The 18,497-nt window shown below is 44.7% G+C and overlaps 1 protein-coding gene across 1 annotated transcript; it reads right to left on the minus strand.

Moving 5' to 3' along the window:
- Positions 1–11,790: 11,790 nt before the first annotated feature.
- On the minus strand, positions 11,791–18,416 carry MEIG1 (meiosis/spermiogenesis associated 1). The gene is made up of 4 exons (XM_065667424.1): positions 18,280–18,416; positions 16,613–17,591; positions 14,066–14,228; positions 11,791–12,014 (listed from the first exon to the last, which is right to left on the minus strand). The coding sequence occupies exons 3-4, from the start codon at positions 14,222–14,224 to the stop codon at positions 11,886–11,888; spliced, it is 288 nt and encodes a 95-aa protein (XP_065523496.1). The 5' UTR covers positions 14,225–14,228; positions 16,613–17,591; positions 18,280–18,416; the 3' UTR covers positions 11,791–11,885.
- Positions 18,417–18,497: the final 81 nt, after the last annotated feature.

Below are 18,497 nucleotides of genomic sequence, written 5' to 3' on the forward strand. Positions count from 1 at the left end.
CGGTGTTCCCGGTTGCACATCCACACGTGTTCCCTCCATAAACTGGGTAAATGGGAGCAACTGTCCCTGTGCTGGGCCAGGGCAGCGCGAGGGCATTGCCGCTCTGACCCTGTCCTCACCTCTTTGCAGGGCGCTCCTTGCCCGGAAGATGAAATCGTGGAATCCCAGCCCGGTTTGGGTTTGGAAGGGACCTTAAAGCTCATCCGGTTCGAACCCCTCTGCCACGGGCAGGGACACCTTCCACTAGAGCAGGTTGCTCCAAGCCCCATCCAGCCTGGCACATCAGTGTAATTCAGTAGGCACAACCAGGGAGGTTTCCTTCCTGCTGGAGAAGCCGGACCTGCAGGTAAAATGACCGGAAAGGAGAGAACCAGTCACAGATATCCACAGTTGTCCCATTTTGGGATACAGCTCCCGCTGCCCCCAGCACCCAGGTCCCCAGGAGGCTCTGCCCATGGCTGGATGGAGCTCCCAGCCCGGCCACACGGCCACTTGTCCTTGTGAAACAGCTCAGTGGTTTGGATGTGAAGTGGTTTGGGTGCTCGGCCTCAGGGCACATCCTGCGCACCCCATCCATGACCCCTGCAGTCAACACACTTGAAGACCAAAGCGCTGCTTTGACTTCAAAGGTAGAAGGTATTAAACTGGAGCAAGGCTGTAGGGTCCTCAAGAGCTGGCTCCATCCTGAGCTGAAGGACCGGGTGGGAAGCCATAAGGTCCTCTGGTGCCGCTCCAGCATTCGCTGCCACGCTCAGTGTTTGGTTTGGAGGGTCTCAGGGCTCAGCGCAGAGGCTCTCCAAGTCATCTTGAGCCACTCAGGAGCACAAATCCCATGTGGCTTCCTGACAGCCAAGTGCTCTTGACACATAGAGACCTTATGGGTGCTTGTGCACTCGTGATTCGGCACCGGTTTACTCCTGAGCAGCCCCTGGCTCTCATGGGATTAAAGGCTGAGGGTCAGGGATGTGACGGGGCATTGCAGGGAGTCCCCCACGCCGTGACTGTGTCTGTGCTTGGAGGTACCGCTCTGTGTGACAGGGACACAGCGTTCTTCCAGCGGGGGTTCGCTAAGTACCCATCCCTGAGAACAAATCCAAAACACAGACGAACTGTGGTGAAAAACGCCAACTCTCATGCGGACATCGACAGCGTCAATAAACAGTTAACAGATGAGGTGAAGGTGTCAACCCGTGGCACTGAGAAACGCAGTTTACAGGAGGTGCGTTCCATAAGACAAAACCGTTTCTCCCTTGTTTAGGGCATTTCAAGACTCCTTTCACATTTCTGGCCAAGGCGGGTGGGTTGTGCTTGACTCAACCTCTATGGGATGCAAACTTACTAAACCTCCCTTCCAACTACTCCCCTCTTTACTCCTTACTTGCCAACTGTAGTAACAGGACAAGGGGCAATGGTTTTAAAGTGAAAGAGGGTTTGACTGGATGTAAGGAAGAAGTTCTTCCCTGTGAGGGTGCTGAGGCGCTGGCACAGGGTGCCCAGAGAAGCTGTGGCTGCCCCATCCCTGGCAGTGTTCAAGGCCAGGTTGGACACAGGGGCTTGGAGCAACCTGCTCTGGTGGAAGGTGCCCCTGCCTGTGGCAGGGGTTGGAACCGGATGAGCTTTAAGGTCCCTTCCAACCCAAACCATCTTATGATGTTATGAAGAAGGAGTCATTTCTGCCATGGCGACAGGTACCAGGGAGATCCCACCTGGAATCTGTTCATCCATTTGGCCACTCAAGCTCACGAGTGGCTGTCTTGTTCTGAAACAGGCATTGGGAGGAGCTCAGTGTCAGGCACAAGGGCCTGTCTTCCAGGGGAGGCCTGAAAAGCTTGGCTTGGTTAGCCCTGCGAAAGGCAGGCCAGGAAGGGACGCCATGGTTTTTATACACAGCACCGGGAGGAGTAAATGGCAGAGAGCGAGGTAAATGTTTAAGCTAATGGGTTATGTTGGCACAAGAGCAAACACCTGTGAAGGATGCACTTGCAGTGTGGTGTTCAGACCGTGGGGTTTCAGTAGAAGCAGCTCCTTCCAGGCAGAGTTGTGGGCAGCAGAAAATCCCATTGTTTTAAAGATGGAGTTTCTTTGACTTGTGAAAAAATAGCATAAAGTGGGGAAAGGGGATTGGCACTGGAAACTAGACATCTCTCTCAGCCCGGAGCCCTCTTTACGCAAGCACAGAATCTGGGATAAATCAGCTTGGCGGCAGATCCTACTCCATCCATTGAACAGGGTGCATTTGATGTGCTCGCTTAGGGGATCCTCCCTTCCCTCTTTACTGCCCTGTGGAATTGGACAGATGATGAAAGGATGTGCTCCATTTGCTTGGTGATGCAAAAATTGAATCAAGCCGTATTGTCTGAGCATAAAGACAAGCTGCTGATACCCAGTTCAAAACAAGTGCATCCATGACTGCCACAGTGTTGATGCCCCATAGCACTGGCTCACTTCCCTCTGTAATTTGAAATATACAAATCTTCAGTGAAATCAAGTCTGAAATGAAAACCAACCTGCTTTTTAACAGAGGAAACAACATGAATCTCGTGTGTGCATTGCAGAGGTTTGTTCTGCTCAGGGAGGATACATTGTGCTTTTCCCTTGTTCTTGTTTATGGCGCTTCACATTCGTCACAGCTCTGAGAGCAGTGCCAAGGTTTACAAGCTGAGCTCCAGCTCTCCTTTCTGAGAAACAGTCCTGGCATGGCTTCCAAGAAGTGCATTTGGCCCATAAATTGCAGCGAGCTTTGGAGCCTTTTCAGAACATCAGCCCCACAGACTCGTAAAAAACTCTCCTGTCTAATAGTTTGTTTATCCTAAAGGCCATCATGTGGGTTTTCTGGGCAAGGATTTAATTCAGCATATATATGAGAACTGTAATACATCCCAAGGCTAATTATACATCATTTCAACTGATGCTGCTGCCTCTGTCCCCCATCAGCTGGCTGTAGGAGGCTCAAGGTGGAGGCTGTAACTCATCTGTGCAGGCAATGCTGTCTTCAGCTCCTCATCAACCCAGCTTGCTGATGCTCTGTGTCCTTTCAAGCGATCCCCTGTTCCCCAATGCACCAATGTATTCTGTAACTCTTTGCTAGCACTGGCTTTCTGCTGCCATTTATCCTGGTCACAGCTCCAGCAGCCACCGCTCTCCTGTCTCCTTCTCTGTGGTGCTTTCAGCTTCCCAACAGAGCCGTTAGTGATTACAGGGTGGTAATTGGGTTTTGCACCATTAAATCAGCCTTAGTTCCCACCGCAATGGCCCTTTGGCTGTTCTATTTGGCATGGTTTATTATGAAAGGATATGATTTGGCTTTCAAGCAAAGCCACAATTCCTGGAGGACCCAGGAGCTGTTTTCACTTTGTAAGTCCTGGTTAACAAACCTTCGGCACGACAATGGACTTTAAACTCATCTCTGTCAGCCCCCAGCCCGAGGAAATGCCTTGGGAGAGGAAAAAGTGGATGTTCATGACACTGGGATCCTGCTCTATTGTCCCACAACAGTTGTGTTTGTCTCCCTCCATAGGAAGGGTCACCTGGCTCTGGCAGATCATGACAGGGAAGCCAGCTCACGGACTTCCAGCGTTGCTCCTCCATCCCAGAGGAAGAGCCATGATTTATTCCAGTTTAATCCTGCAAAGCTGCCATTGGACTTTTCTTGCCTTTGCATGTGCAAAGGGGCTGTGCTCTGCTGCAAGTACACGGGGTTCCTGAAAACTGCGTGTGAAAAGAGAAGAGAAACCTAAGCCCTTCATGTTTCGCAGCTCCCATGGTCAGTTTTACTTAGCAGCTGCCTGTAGGGATGATTTTCAGGCGGTGCCACGTGTCACAGACATGTTCAAACTGAAACATGTAAAAAAAATCAGCAAAAACATCCTGCCGCTCACCAGCTGCCGCGTAGGGAGCCAGCCAGAGGCCCTTGCTTGCTTCTCTCAGCTTATAGCAACTGGCTTTAAGGCTCTGCCTTCCACCTTGTGGAGGTTTTCCCTTAAACAAGGATTTCTGCATCACTTTGGTGTTACTGGAGAGCTCCAGTGGGACCAGATGCCATGTGGGGCAGTGCAGCACCCCAGGGCTGAGTCTGATGTGGGCAGCACATATCCACCAGCTCCAGGGATGCTCTGTTCATTGCTGGGGACATGCGGAGGAACATTAGGAACAGGAAAAGCAATCCCAGCCTTTTATCACTTGCAGTCGAGGGGAGGTTTGGGGGATGCTGTCAGCAGAGGGAGGCAGGAGCTCACAGATTCAGTGTGAGCCTCAGCCCTCCGTGCTTGGAAATACAAGGCAGAAGGCTCTAAATGGTGCTGCAGAACTATTTCATTTTACCGTGTCCACACTGATGGTCAGCTCTTGGGGATCATGAGAGAGACTGAACAAACGAGGAAGCTGAAACACTCAGCCAGGGGTGTGTTGCCTGAATTACTCACTACAGTATTCACTTTCCTTTGGGTTTTCCAGCAGTCTGAGTTTCAGGAGGATTCGACCCTAACCATTCTATTGTGGGTTCTCCCTCTTTTACATTATTTCATGTATCACTGAAGCTTTCTCATCTGCTCCTTCATGCTCCAAATTCTCATCGGAAAGAGTCAGTGTTTGATAACAGAAGATTTAGAGAAAAACATCTTCAAGATTTTTTGGTTTAGGGAAAATATCTCTTAAATTAGATAAATGCTTAATTTTTATATATGTATACATATATTGTGAAAATTTCCCTTCTGATACATGTATAAGCGATTTACCATCATGCGGCTCTTCTTTCGGGTTGGAGGCAGCCTGTAAGTGGGGCAGCACCTGTGGGCCTGCTTCACAATAGCTCTTTGAAGAGCAGAGCAAAGACACTCAAACTGACACTGGTGGCTTCTGTTTGGAGCCTGAGCAGTGAAACCAGCCTCTCCCCTGCTGTATCTGTGAACAGCATCCCCTGTCAGCCGGGGGGGGGGGGGGGGGGGGGGGTGTGTGTGGCACTGACATCACAGGGAAATCCAGTTTGTGGCTGTATTTTCAAGAGGAAAAAAGCCAGTGATAGAATCATAGCATCATAGACTGGTTTGGGTCGAAGGCACCTTCAAGCTCATCCAGTTCCAGCCCCCTGCCACAGGCAGGGACACCTTCCACTAGAGGAGGTTGCTCCAAGCCCCTGTGTCCAACCTGGCCTTGAACACTGCCAGGGATGGGGCGGTCACAGCTTCCCTGGGCACCCTGTGCCAGCGCCTCAGCACCCTCACCTCACAAGGAAGAGCTTCTGCCTAAGAGCTCGTCTCAATCTCCCCTCTGGCAGGTTAAAGCCAAAAGGACATAGAGCAGCAGTACCACCTCCTGATTTTGCACATTTTCTATCTTGTCATTAAAGCTTTCCACAGTGGGATGAGCAGGAAAGAAAAATCTCCTTCCTCATTATGTACATATGGTCCCCTTGGCACAGCCACATCACTGAAACAAGGGACTTTGTGATGCTCTCTGCAGAGAGGTGATGTGAAAGACATTCCCTGTCCATAGCAAGCATGCATTGCTGTGCCAGGAGAGATGATCCCACCACAGTGAGGGGCTGCATGACTCCTGCATCTCTCAAAGTGCATCCAGGAGAAGGAGGCTTCCTTCCCAAAGCTCAGATCCTCAAGGCACAGGCTGCATTAATTGGTGGTTAGCCTCAGGGTGATTAAAACACCTGCACGAAACCCAGCCTGCTGCCTCCTGCGCTGTTTCCAGCTGGCACTGGCAGCAGCCACAAGCCTTTTCCTTGCTGTGGGCTGTGCAATGCAAAACCTGCGGATCTACAGCCTCTGAGTGAGTTAATACAGGAATTTAATCCTGTTTGCACAGCAAAGCTGGTATTTTATGGAATTTTATGGATTTCATGGATTTGAGGGAGAGAGCTCCTTCCCACCAGAGGTGGGACCTCATAGCAACAGACACTGCTCATAGTTAGGTAACTATGGATTGAGACTGATGATAGTGGTGAGCAACTGTGCTGGTCCTCAGGGAGGAAAATGAGATGTTCCAGAAACAAAACCTCCATAGTGCCTATTTCTTCCTCTTTCCTGTGGCTTGCTGATCATAGTTCATATCAGACAAGATGCATCTGGTCAGCTGGGCACAGAAGAAAATACTTCCAATAACCTTTCCTTATTGGAAGAGTCCCCATGTAACCACTTCATTAATTTATCCCTGATTAGAGGCTGCTTATCCAGTCTAGTGTCACCCCCCAGTACTGGGTCCTGAGCTACAGCTCTAAAGACTGGGAGTGTACATGATGCCAGGCTTCTGAACTGAAAGTGTTTGTAGTTTAGGAGGTGATGCCGCACATCCTCCTCAGTTACAGACGGTGAATGAGTTCATCTCTAGATGGATCCTGCTGTTGTGCTCTGATATAGTAAATAAGGAATTACGAACATTTGCTGTGGGATTTTTCCTATCTGATAGATACAAATGGTAAAATTAAGCTGCTCCTAAACTTAGATCCTCAATGGCATTTTAATGACTTCTTGCTGTCTGCAGCATACTTAAGCTTTTAGATTTCTTCTATTTCTCTTGCCTTGCATTCTCAATAATCTGCTTGCAATATCCAATGAATATCTCATCTAAATGCCTCTTCTGAACTCATCCTTCAGATACATAAATGCTTCTTCTCTGTTGAAATACAGCTCTGACACATACCTGACAAAATATTAATCCAATGACATTCAAAACAAATCTCTGTCTTCATTGTTTTAAGTGTATCTTCCTCACTGGTTGAGAACAAAGCTGTAAGGGATAGGGTACCACAGAGATATTTCATGTTTTTAATGAGCACCTCCTCACAACAGTGACTTTCAGCCCCTGGTACACAGATCTGCTCCTTTTTCAGGAGTTGATAGAGAAAAGCAGGGATCCTCTGGGCTGCAACTCAAGTTTCTGCTGAACAACATGAAGATGGATCCCTCAGGAAGGTTAGGATGGGAGCTGGCAGCTCTTCCTAATGCAGGTGCAGAACAGGGCTATAGAGGAAGAGTTCTGCTCTCTGTAGTAGCTTCAGGAGAGCAGAGCCCTGGAAGGAGGCAGATCTGCAGGTCTTTTCCTCCAGAAACACTGCCCAACACATCCCTACATCGAACATGCCTGGCTCCAGCACATCTCTCCATGCACAGCAGCCTGGCTCCTAGCACTCACAGCCCATGTGCTGGTCCTTCCCTACTCATCCCAGCACTGGCTGTTCCTCAAAAACATGAATTTGGCACAAGGATGCTCCCCAGTACAGTTCAGCACAGCTCACATCCTCTGCACACCCTGGCCAAACAACCTGCCCCATGTCCAGTCCTCCTCCTATCTGCTCCATCCTCCTTGCAAACCCACACAGTTTACCCACCCGAGCAGGACACCTTCCCCTTGGCTGAGGCACTCGGGTGCTCCTGCCAAGGCAGGATGAGCATTTGCAGCATGTGCTGCTTCCCTAGCCAGCAAGAGCTGAGCCACTGCCAGCAAGGGAGGAACCTTCTGCGGGTACCAGATAGCTGGCAAAATGTTGATGCATCTGTGGCTGACTCCTTCCACACACTCATCCTCCCCTGAACTCGTGCCCTTTTTCCCCCATCCTCCTCCTACTCATGTTTTTAGGCATTCCTTTCCCTCTGTCTCCATGTCCTTAGAGCTGCCTGGACATCTGGTGCAGCAGCACTGCAGAGATACTGCTGTGTAGGTGCCTCCACACAGCATCATCTTTCACACTGCAGCCACGGTGCCTGCCTCAGGGAGGTTGGCAGAGGGAGATGTGAGATATGAGAGCATCTCGTTCAGAAAGTCATTTCGTTGATGATTACCCAATATCATAGAAATAACAAATAATGAGGAAAACACTAAATTAAACACAGAGACACTCAAACAGTAATGAGCAGGTGATGAAAGAGATAACACCAGAGGCCAGAGCTCCTCAGGCACTGAGTGATGGGCCATTAAAAGAACTACTCTGGCCTTGGAGAGGGTCAGTCTGCATTTTGTAGCTGATAAGAAAGAGGAGACATAATTAGTGTGAATATGAAGTGTGAGGACCTTAGGGGACTGCATGAGATTTACAATGGGATGTTTAGGAGAAGGACCAGGGTGGAACGAGTATGGACAGACAGCTAGGAGGAAGCTTGGAGGGCTGAGATATATGTGAGCAGGCTGTCAAGCAGGATGTTCACCTGCAAGTCTGGGCTGTCTTCTTGCTAAACCCCACTCTGAGCTACCTCTTCAGTGCCATCTCCCTGTCTATCCTGTGAGCCTGAAGAAGAGGCCGTGAGTGACAGCGACTGCAGGTCTGTGTGCCATCACTAGTGGGATGGCAATATATGTGTTTATCTGAGGGTGTAAGTGCCAGCATCCGCAGCAACTGGGCTGTGTCTGTATTTCCTTAGTGAATGTAGCCCCATGTGTATGCAATGTGCTAGGAAACATCAAGCTGCACTAGCTGGTGAGCAGAAGAACACTCAAAGTCTGAGCCAAAGCTGGGTACAGGGCATTGGACAATCCCAGAAGTGGGACATATAAAACACTGGCTGAATTGCATATCCATACAAATGGTGATGTTTGCTCGAAGTTATACTGCAGGGTTTTTTTGGTGCCAGCCTGGAACTCTCCTGACAGTAGACATTAACCAGCCACCCTCACAAGTGCTGCTTTGAGAGCGCTCTGTGCTTCAGACTTGAGGTAAATGCAAATTCTCAACTGCAACAAGAAAGGAAGTGTGTTTTATTAAGTAATTACAGCTTGTCAAGAGGTGTGCAGCACAGGCAGGATACTAAGAAAGCAGTTCCTACACATAAATATAAACTCAGTGGAACTGGGCCAACAGGAGAGACCCTGCAGAGACCATAAGGCAACTCCACTTGAGCTGTTTTCAGTCAGACTTCACTTATATCAGACACCGTGAGAACAGTGGCACCAAGAACTGGTGAATTAGAAAGTTGTCTTTAGGGAGTCTGAAGCCATTCAATCATTTTCAACACCTTAAAACAAGGGCACTGTGTTTGTGAACCAACCAAAGGGTCGAGGTCCAACTGTCTGCAGAGCTGAAGAGACAACTGAGGTACCACTATGAAAATTAAAATGCTTGAACTGTCTGTGTGGCTGCAAAACAATCAGATAACCACAGTTATCACTTACAGACAACACTGCTCCATAATGAATTCGAGTTAAGGCTGAAAACATGGAAAATCGGCCTAGAACACACTAAAGTGGCCTTTATTCCCCCAGTGTAAGGGGGTGAATTCAGAGAGGTTGCAGCCTTGCCATTTCACTTGGGGCTGTCAAACGCAAAGCCTTTAAAGTAGGTCTTAGAAAAGTTTGTTTTACCTCCTTTTATGAGCTTCAACTGACACGGAAAGCATTTATTCTTGTCTTTTACAAAGGCATCAAGCGAACTGGAATAAGTAGATCCAACCCAAACCACTCTGTGATTCTAAGAATGAACTCAAGCAAACATCCTTATACTTCGTTAATTTTATCTTGTGATCACAAACAAGCTTGAACTCAGGCAAGAACCCCTGTACCTGTTTCTCTTTAAAGAGAGGAACCTCTTTGTAGCTAAAGCACAGTCGCAGTCTTTAGAAAAAGAGAGTGGTTTTAAGTAACCTGAAATACAGCATGAACTGGAGTGAAATATGGATATAAACTGAATGTCAATGGACAATTCCAAACCAAAACTGTGACTGCCAATACAAAACCTGCTGTTTTGCTAATAAAGTGAGTGAACTCCAGAATACAGCATTAGTCCTGACAAAGGCTGTGTCTGTAAACTGGTCTCCAGCACTAATCATGATGTTTTTTTTTCCTTTTCACTCCATTAATCTTTTAACTATTACAGTCAGATTCAAGCTTTTAGGACAGTGACAATGCTCAAAAATACGAGTAACAAAACCTAAGTAATTCACTCACTTAAAGTGAGAAGAATCTGCCAACTCGCACAGAATCAGCATTTCCGAAGTGGAAGATGGATTCCCACACTACTGCTTTGAAATGAAATCTCCATGGGCTTTATGAAATGTAGACTTATTGTTGTAAAATGTAATACAAGAGAGAAAGTATCCAGCAGTATTGCAGAATCACTGAGATGCAGTCAGGTGAAATGAGGGAAGCCCAGAATAATCTTTTACATTTGTTTCAGGATTTTAAAGTCTTCCTGTACAAGAAAGTTAAGCTGTAAACAAGTTACCTGCAGTTTTAATTCCTGTTCTTGAATGTGCAACTATGTCTTTCCTACAGACTGAGAAAATGGCTGTACCAAACCTGCTCACTTATTATGTGTGTGCCAACAGCTGCGATTCCTGTCAATACAATTGAGTCCGGTATAAAACACATCCATTCTTGAGAATTTCTTAAAGGCTTTTTTCATGCCCACTGGAAGGTTTCTTCTGTAGGAATCTATGAAGTTAATAAAGTACAACCTGCTCTCTAAAAGTGAGAAAATAGGTGGGTTATCCCGACAATTGTTCTGTTCCCTCTATTTAATAGCAAAGTATGCAAAAAGTCCTCTCTTAAAAAGCACCTCAAGAGCAATCCAAATAAGAAATCATTGTGAAAATGTGATGTGAGATTTACTGAAGCAATGTTTTATTTCTGTCATTGCAGTCACTATTTATATGCCATTAAAACCTGCCCGGAATAAAAAAAAGGCTTCACAGTTGTTTCTGAGTACTTTCCAGTCATTCCTCTAACAGAGCTCATACAAATTTAAGCAAAGACTTTCCAGGCAGTCTAAATAAAGTGACTAGATCATCCTCACCTCTTATCAATGGGATCTTTGGAATACTGCACCCACACTACTGTGCTGATGGTCAGTTACCCAGAGTTTTGGCATCTTGAAGTATTTTACTTAAGTTACCTAAGGAGTGAAGGTAAGTAGGGTACCTTGTGTTCAACACATAGACACACATAGACAACTTCTGCAGGGCTGATGCCACTGCAATGTGTTCAAAGTAAATGTTACATACCCACATTTAGAAGAATGAAGAAATGAACTGTGCCCAGCAGAGCCAGTGTCTCCCCATTCAGAAAAAAAGGGTTTCCAAAAGACAAGATGAGGTGTAGATGTTCACAATGTGACATCTGAAGTTAGATGAGATGAATTCTGCCCAGAAACCCGACATACCATCTGTGTACTTTATCTAACCTTATATATTACACACTATGGATTTCATGTTCTCAGTTTTACACTCCCTGATCTCACTGCTCCCACCAATCCCATCATACGTAAATCCCCCCCCCCAAAAAAAGGCATAGCTACCATGTTAATTAATACTTCCTCCTCCAGTAATTAGCACTTTCACATGACAAAAATACTTTGGGGATCCCTTACCTATTGCTCGAAAAGACATCTTTGTTGTGACTGTTTCTATCACAATAACCAGTTTTTAAATCAGCAGCTCATCCCTGGTCCTTGCTGCTTGATTGTCTGGTGTCCTTCACTAATCTCTTTCCTTGTTATTCCTATTCTCCAGGGGAACTTCAATTAGCATTTGGGCTTTGCTTCAGCCCTTTCTAGTCTCATAACCCTCATCTATACCAAGAGAGTATGGCTGACATTAGCCACTGTCAGTAAGATTACATTGTTTTAAATAAAGATTGATGCCTGTACTTAAAATGGACTTTACATGCAGTTAAACCAAATATATGATGTTCATTTACCAGCTTTTTACCTTTATGTCAAAATATTTGCAACTAGAAAAAAAGAGGGTTAAGAAGACTTGGTTATGGCAGGAAAAAATATGAAATTCCTATGTCTATAGTTCCAGGCTTCCCTGCATTTCCAGTATTCCCTCTTCTATCTAAGAATAACACCAACACTTCAGGTAAATCAGATTGTTTAATCTCATTCACTTTCCGATTCTAACAAGGAGATTTATCACAAAAAATACAAGCAGATCAGAACAAACCCAAAACTAATACACATAAACCTTCACTTTGTTGACTTCTTTGTCTTCACATTCTCTTTGCTTATTGTAGTAATAGAATGTATTGTCCCTTCTCTGAAGTTTCTTAACAAATCCAGTTTCTGGCCAGTACTCTACCTAAGAACAGAATGAAAAGGGTACACATTCACCAGAACGTGCTCACATTATATGTTTGTGCATTATATTGCAAGGGATACAGGGTATAATTCCATTTGCATCTAACCACTACTTTGCTATTCATTTGCTTAACTTAAAAAAGATCATGAAGAACAAGATGTCAAAACTAGTTTTCTGGTCTGAATTATAGAATTATAGATCAGAACTATATGATCAAGAATTATATGCTCAGAAAAGTCTAGAAATAAGGATCTAATAATATTTGATAAGAGTAACTTAAATAAATGGACTAGTCAAAGCTTTTAAAATACCTCCTTTAGGAATAAAACATTGGTACTATTCAGTTATTCAGTAACCCGAGAGGCTGAAAGATTCCACATCTGGAAGACTGAACACACTTAAGGGTTCCTTTGGAATCCTTCTGACCATGAAAAATGTGCTTCTCCTTAGCAGTTTTATACAAATAAAGTGAGTGATATGTATCATAGTCTCACAGACAGAAGGAGCAGTCCTGCACGAAACCAGAACCATCCTGGTGCTCTTCAGTGTTCCACAGTGTGAAACTTTAAGGCTTGAGCATTCAACAGGCTTCTTCATCCAACAGCTGAGTAGCTGTCTGCAGCTTGAGCACCTATGACTACTTCTGGTCCAATTGAACCTTAAAAATCAGGCAACAAGGATCTTATTTCTCTTCCAGGCAGAGCTGATGAGAGGATGTCACACTAGAACATTCTCTAATTGTAGAGTGCCAGAAGTGATAGTTTCATCACTTACCTTATTACCTTAGGCATACAGCCAAGCTATTTGCATTCTCCACCTAAACATAACAGCCTTAATATTAATTCCATCTATATTATAATTGCACCATTAGTAACACCTGCATTATGGAAACATAATGTGGAGTAAACAAAGACATTTCAAGACGCATAAGTTGAAAGAGAAGCACTACCAGATCCTGGCAATTTTGAACAGAATGCATGCTCATTTTACACTGGGTAAGTGGTGTTCTTTAACTTTCATCAGGGTTTCATTGTCTATGGTTATGACCTGCCATAAACTTCAAACAGGCTGATACTACCACACTAATTACAGGATTTCCTTTTGCACAGTTAAGGGAATTTACACCACAGCTTTTACAGTGGTATCTCAGCCCACAACCAAATAATGAACTGCATCTTACTATGCACATCAATTTTTTGCTGTGTTTTCAGTTAACTGGATAAGGATTAACTTGTTAGTGACTTTAAGGTCTCCTAAAAGTGGATTTTTCATACTACATGTGCTGCTTTGGAAGATAAATTCCAGAGCTCCAATAAAGAAAATATGTTGTTTGCCATATTAAATTCTTGGTTGCTATTTAAAATCTCAGGTAGCCACTGAATATCTGTAGTAGCCATTATCCATTATCTCATTAGAAGTGCTAGTGAGAATTGCCACCAAATGTAGTGAGCAGAGCACCTATGTTCTCCATTGATAAAAGCTTGTGTCACAGCTCCCTTTACTACAGTTGGCATCAAATATTTCTTTTGTGGGTGGTTTCAATAGCAGCCAAGTTTTGAGTGTGCACAAAGTCTGATTATGCCACCACACAATTCAACTGTAAAACTGCAGTGGGTAGCAATGGCACAGGACTGACACCCTGGACAGCAAGTGAGCTTCCTGTCAGCTCTACTGGCAAAGTAATGGGGAAACTTCACAGAGAACTCACTTTGATACACTCCTTTTCTTAAAACTGAATTATTCTTTTAGATAGCAGCTACATCTATTCAGAGAAATCGATAATGCTTCCAAATGCATAAGAGAAGGGGAACAAAAGCACAGGCCACGCAGTGTTTCTGTTTCACTTCTGTGACATAAGTTATTCTACACAGTAAATAATAGCTCAAGAATTCAAGTCAAACCTTGGAGAAAAAACTGCATCAGAAATGATAGGAATGAAAGGAATGAATGGAATCCTAAACTAAAGGAAAGAAGCAGCACCTCCATCTTTATTTAATCATAAGTGAGACAGAAGTTTAAAGAAATACCCCTTGCAAAATTCTAAATCTTACCATATCTACTTGTTTCACTTGTTTATACTCAATCTCATCTCTGTATCCAGCTTGCTGGAATCTGTATAAGTTCTCTACAACACCCGACCATTTCTCTGCACGATGTATAGATTTTGGTTCAATGTCAGCATTAGCCATGACTCCAGGAACTTCAGACATTTTCCTGAAATCAGATTTTTACAAATTAAATAGAGAAGATGGAAGCAAATGATTTTGTTGGGGACATACAGGAGTGGGTAGAGCAAAATTTTTAAGTAAAGGAATTACAGACAGGACAATATTATCTTCCCCTCAAAGTCTGAGGTTAAAACACATTGTAAGCAGTCGGGATCAAATTAAATGCACTACTTCATCTCCAGCAAACCCAACTCATCTAAATGCTATATACACCTCAACTTCATGTACCTAGAATGTATTTGTGTATATTAATCAATTAAAATATATAAAATACAGTATATTTTTATTATTCACAGCTTCACAGTTGCTATCACTTTTGGGGTAGGGAGCTTTTCAGGTTTTTCTTGCTTCAAAATGAAGGTACATCAAAGTGGGAACTACACAATGAAGAGCTGGGCTGTTACTGAAGAATAGCAAACACTCAGGGTGGAAGAAAAGGGGAAAGGAGAAATGCAGTGCCAGTCACGTGGTCGCAGCAGAGTTAACACAGAAATCTTACTAAATAAACTGGACAAGGAGGAAAGGCACAGAACCTCCCCAAATTTGTCCTGTTCTACCCCTGCCCAATGAAATAGGCACTCCCTCTTCACGCAAAACCCACTTGTTCAATCTGCTGAGAAATAGTATGTAGGTTCATTAACTGCTAAACCTCAACAGAGCAGAACGGGGACAAGATGAAAGTCAAACTGTAAAAAAATAAAATAAACAAACCAATAAAAAGGAATAAAATAATCAAAAACAAACAAAAAAAAAGAAAACATTGAAAAGTCAGTGGCAGCTCACACAGGGATGTGCTTATGGGTTTTATAGTGAGAGGATGAACAGAGTCTCACTCCCTGGGGGTAGGGTGCTGCCTCCAAATCCTGCACACACAGTATATTTTTCTTACTTAGCAAGTTCCTGTATCAACTGAAAGCTCAAGAATTTGAATGCTGATATCCCGTAAAACACACAAATGTGCTGTTAGAAAGGCAGAAAAGGAGAATAAAAAAATCTCACCATAGCATACAAATCGTTGCAAAAATTCTATCAAGAATGATTGTAATCATACTGCGGAAAAAGCAGATGCCTGCATCTCTGTCTTCTAACTGTATGAGAACCATTAGCACACAAAGAAAGGGCCTTTCATTTCTTACTGCATACACTTTATTAAAGATCAATGAAAAATGCACAAGGGCTCTTTTCTGGCAATACTAAATTACTTTAGTGCAGCTCAGTACTCCAAACATTCTTTTACCAGGCTCTGCAGCACTTTGTAATTGAAGGCAACCACTTATTATAGAAAAGGAAAAGAAAAAAAGCTTACTCCCCATTTATGAGGTGTCACATATAAATTAACATGATGAACAGATATCCTTGTTCTAAATCCATATCATGGACTTTGAGATATCTATCTCAATATAATTTTCTTTGTGACCTGCTGCAAAGGGCTCTTTTTTATCCATTACAGAATTTTTTCATGCCCTGTATGTGCTCTTTGATATTTGATGAGAAGTGGTGTCAATCTGGGACTTCAGCCAGTCAATATTATTAGCAAGAACAATTAGTTCTTAATAAATGCTAAGTTATAATGAATTCAAGTATCTTATGATAACATAAGTGTTAAGTAGTTCCTTATAGGATGTACTAAATTCTTGTAATGAATGTGCTTCTTCAAGACAGCTAGCTATGTGTGGCACTTCCTGGGTCACCATAAATTCAGATGGTCTGTCCACAGTTGTTCCTGCTCAATATATATATATATATATATATATATATATATATATATATATAAAGGTCATACATTTAAAGTGTGACTTCAAATAATAATAAAAGTGTCATCCTGATATTTGTAGTCTGCTATTTAAGCTCTTTAAAACTGCAGCTGCCTGTCTATGGTAGTGCGTCTTGAGTTCCAGGCATAGAACTGGTTTCGTTGTTCAAGGAAACGAGCTGTATTCCAGACAGCCTTCCCTGCAATTCAGGGAAGTGACAAAGGCAGCAGCTATACACAGGCAAATGAAAGAATGCCAGAGAGTGGTAAGAAAACATTCAGCACGATACTAACACTATCCATTGAAAGGGAGTTGTTGAAATGGACTTTGCTAAGACACCAATGTTTTCCTTAAAGGAAATACTAAGATTTCATATACCTCTGTTTTAGCTTTGGGAAAACACCTTTTTAATGCTAATCGCAGCATAATTTCCATGGAATCCTAATTAGCCTGGCTGGCAGATGGCAGTTTTCTTAATGCTTACACAGGTTGTAAGGGTATGCGGGAGGAAAGTGTTTGCTCCTTTAAGAGTTTCTGGTCAAGGACTTTTTCAATGCAACAAGGGATAATAAGAAAGGGAGGAAGCCATAAAACAGGAACATATGGAGACACAAACCTGAGCAGCAAATGAGGGAGGTGGTGATGAGTACCAAACCAGGTTAGTCACAGTAACTAATGGGGGATGTGGGAGTGTGAGAGTGTTTATTCCATCAAGGTTATCTGAGCAGGGACCTTATCAGTTGGAAAACCAAGGGGAAAAGGGGAAACTCAAACCAAAATATACAGAAACACACACCTGAAAAAGCAAACATAGAGACCATAAAAAAAAAAAACAAACCCAAAGCTCACCACTCACACTAACTGATGGGCTATCAAGAAACTACAAGCATCACTCCCAGGAAGATCAGCCTGGACTTTCCAACTGGTAAGATTATAAACCTGGGGAAGCCCAGACTCAGAGGGGTGCAGGGATAGATAAGAGCTGTATAAACAAGGGAGGGATGAGCAGGGGGAGAGGAGCAGGGAAGAACAAAGATGGCAATAGACACTAAGGAGTACAAAAGAGGGCCAATCAATACATTCGCCTGGCTGCATCTGATCGTTACAGTTTGTCCTACCTTCTTATATCTTCATATTAAATATTTTCTTAATTATCTGAGTAATCTTGCTCTATGTCACATGAGCATATATGTGCTGCAAGGACTAAAAACCAGCTACTGGTGTGACCTGTGTAAGTGAAAAACTGGTGCCAGCTCCTGGGTATGACATCTTGAGATGTCAGCTGCTGGAGAGAGCAGGGGTTTTCAACTCCAGCTACTGCAGCAGGAGCAGTATGTGTCCTAAACAATTCTGCTGTTGCGGCAGTGCTGGCTGAATGAGGGGCTCTATGCCAGCAACAGAAGCATGACTGTGGATCACAGCTTGTGTTGGGGAGGCGGAGTGTCTGTATCTTCTCCAATCCAGGTACATATGGGGTACATATCCATATTCGATAGCAAACTTTAAGCTGGACTAGCTGGTGAGGAGGGGCAACCTCAGGTCCAGGCAAGGGTATCAAGTGGGCAGAAGAGCCATGCTGGTACACCCAGAGGGACCTGTGAACATAGAGTACATGAGGAATGTGTGAGTGCAACTGATGATCCAGTTGTGATCATCAACTGGTCTAACAGGCAAGCAGGGAACCCAGGAACCAGGCTGGGGGGCCCAGGGTCTGTGCAGGGGTGCTGGGCAGACAGAGAGGCTGTGCTGGTGCTCAGAGGATCCACAAATATGCACTTGCCTGACAATCCTGAGTGGTGTGTGTGTACCTGCACTGGTGAACTTCTATGGGTAGCAGCTGAAGAGGAGGAACAGACTTATCTTATGCCTTGTTTTATGTGAGCCCTGTATGCTCTTGGTGGTGAAGGCAACACCTCATCTGCAGCACCCTGTGTGACCAGCCCTGTCTGTAACACATGCTCAGCTGTGTTAGGGGTTGAGCCTGCAAACAAGAAGTCATCAGCTCTATCCCTAGGCCCAGGCAGAGGCCCCAGGCACCCCGCAGCAGATGCCGTGTGCTAGGAGATGGCCATGCTTCTCCAACCACTTAGCACAAGTCAGCACACACAATACCTATCTGAGATCCTCTAAGAGCCCGTAAGAGATTTCCAATGACTTCCACAGACTTTACATGAGAGCTCCTTGCACTTGCCAGGCTACTCAGGCAGTTAGCTAAGCCTGAGTCACCACTGTGACCACACCCCCACTCCACAACCCGGCTGCCCAGGCCTGGAACCGACCCACCTCGGGGTAAGAGCCGCAGAACGGGGACTATGCCCGGGTCCGGCGTCGCGGAGCGGCCGCTGAAACGCGATGGCGGCTAGCTCCCCTCACAGCGCCAACGGCCGCCGCTGCCCGCTGTTGCCAAGCAACCGCCCGCCGTCGCCTCTTTAAGAAGCCGGTTCTTCCTCTCCCGCTGGGCCTTCTGATAGGCTGGCAGGAGGCGGAGCCGCCTCGTAATT

The sequence above is a fragment of the Lathamus discolor genome, chromosome 1 (assembly GCF_037157495.1).
Source record: "Lathamus discolor isolate bLatDis1 chromosome 1, bLatDis1.hap1, whole genome shotgun sequence".
In the NCBI taxonomy this organism is placed as follows: domain Eukaryota; kingdom Metazoa; phylum Chordata; class Aves; order Psittaciformes; family Psittacidae; genus Lathamus; species Lathamus discolor.

What these genes read in the sequence shown, in the direction of transcription:
- MEIG1 (XM_065667424.1), bottom strand. Translation starts at nt 14,224, where the DNA reads ATGTCTGAAGTTCCTGGAGTCATGGCTAATGCTGACATTGAACCAAAA. An exon ending in AAGTGAAACAAGTAGATATG is followed by an intron (nt 12,015 to 14,065) that starts GTAAGATTTAGA and finishes TTCTGTTCTTAG; the next exon opens with GTAGAGTACTGGCCAGAAAC.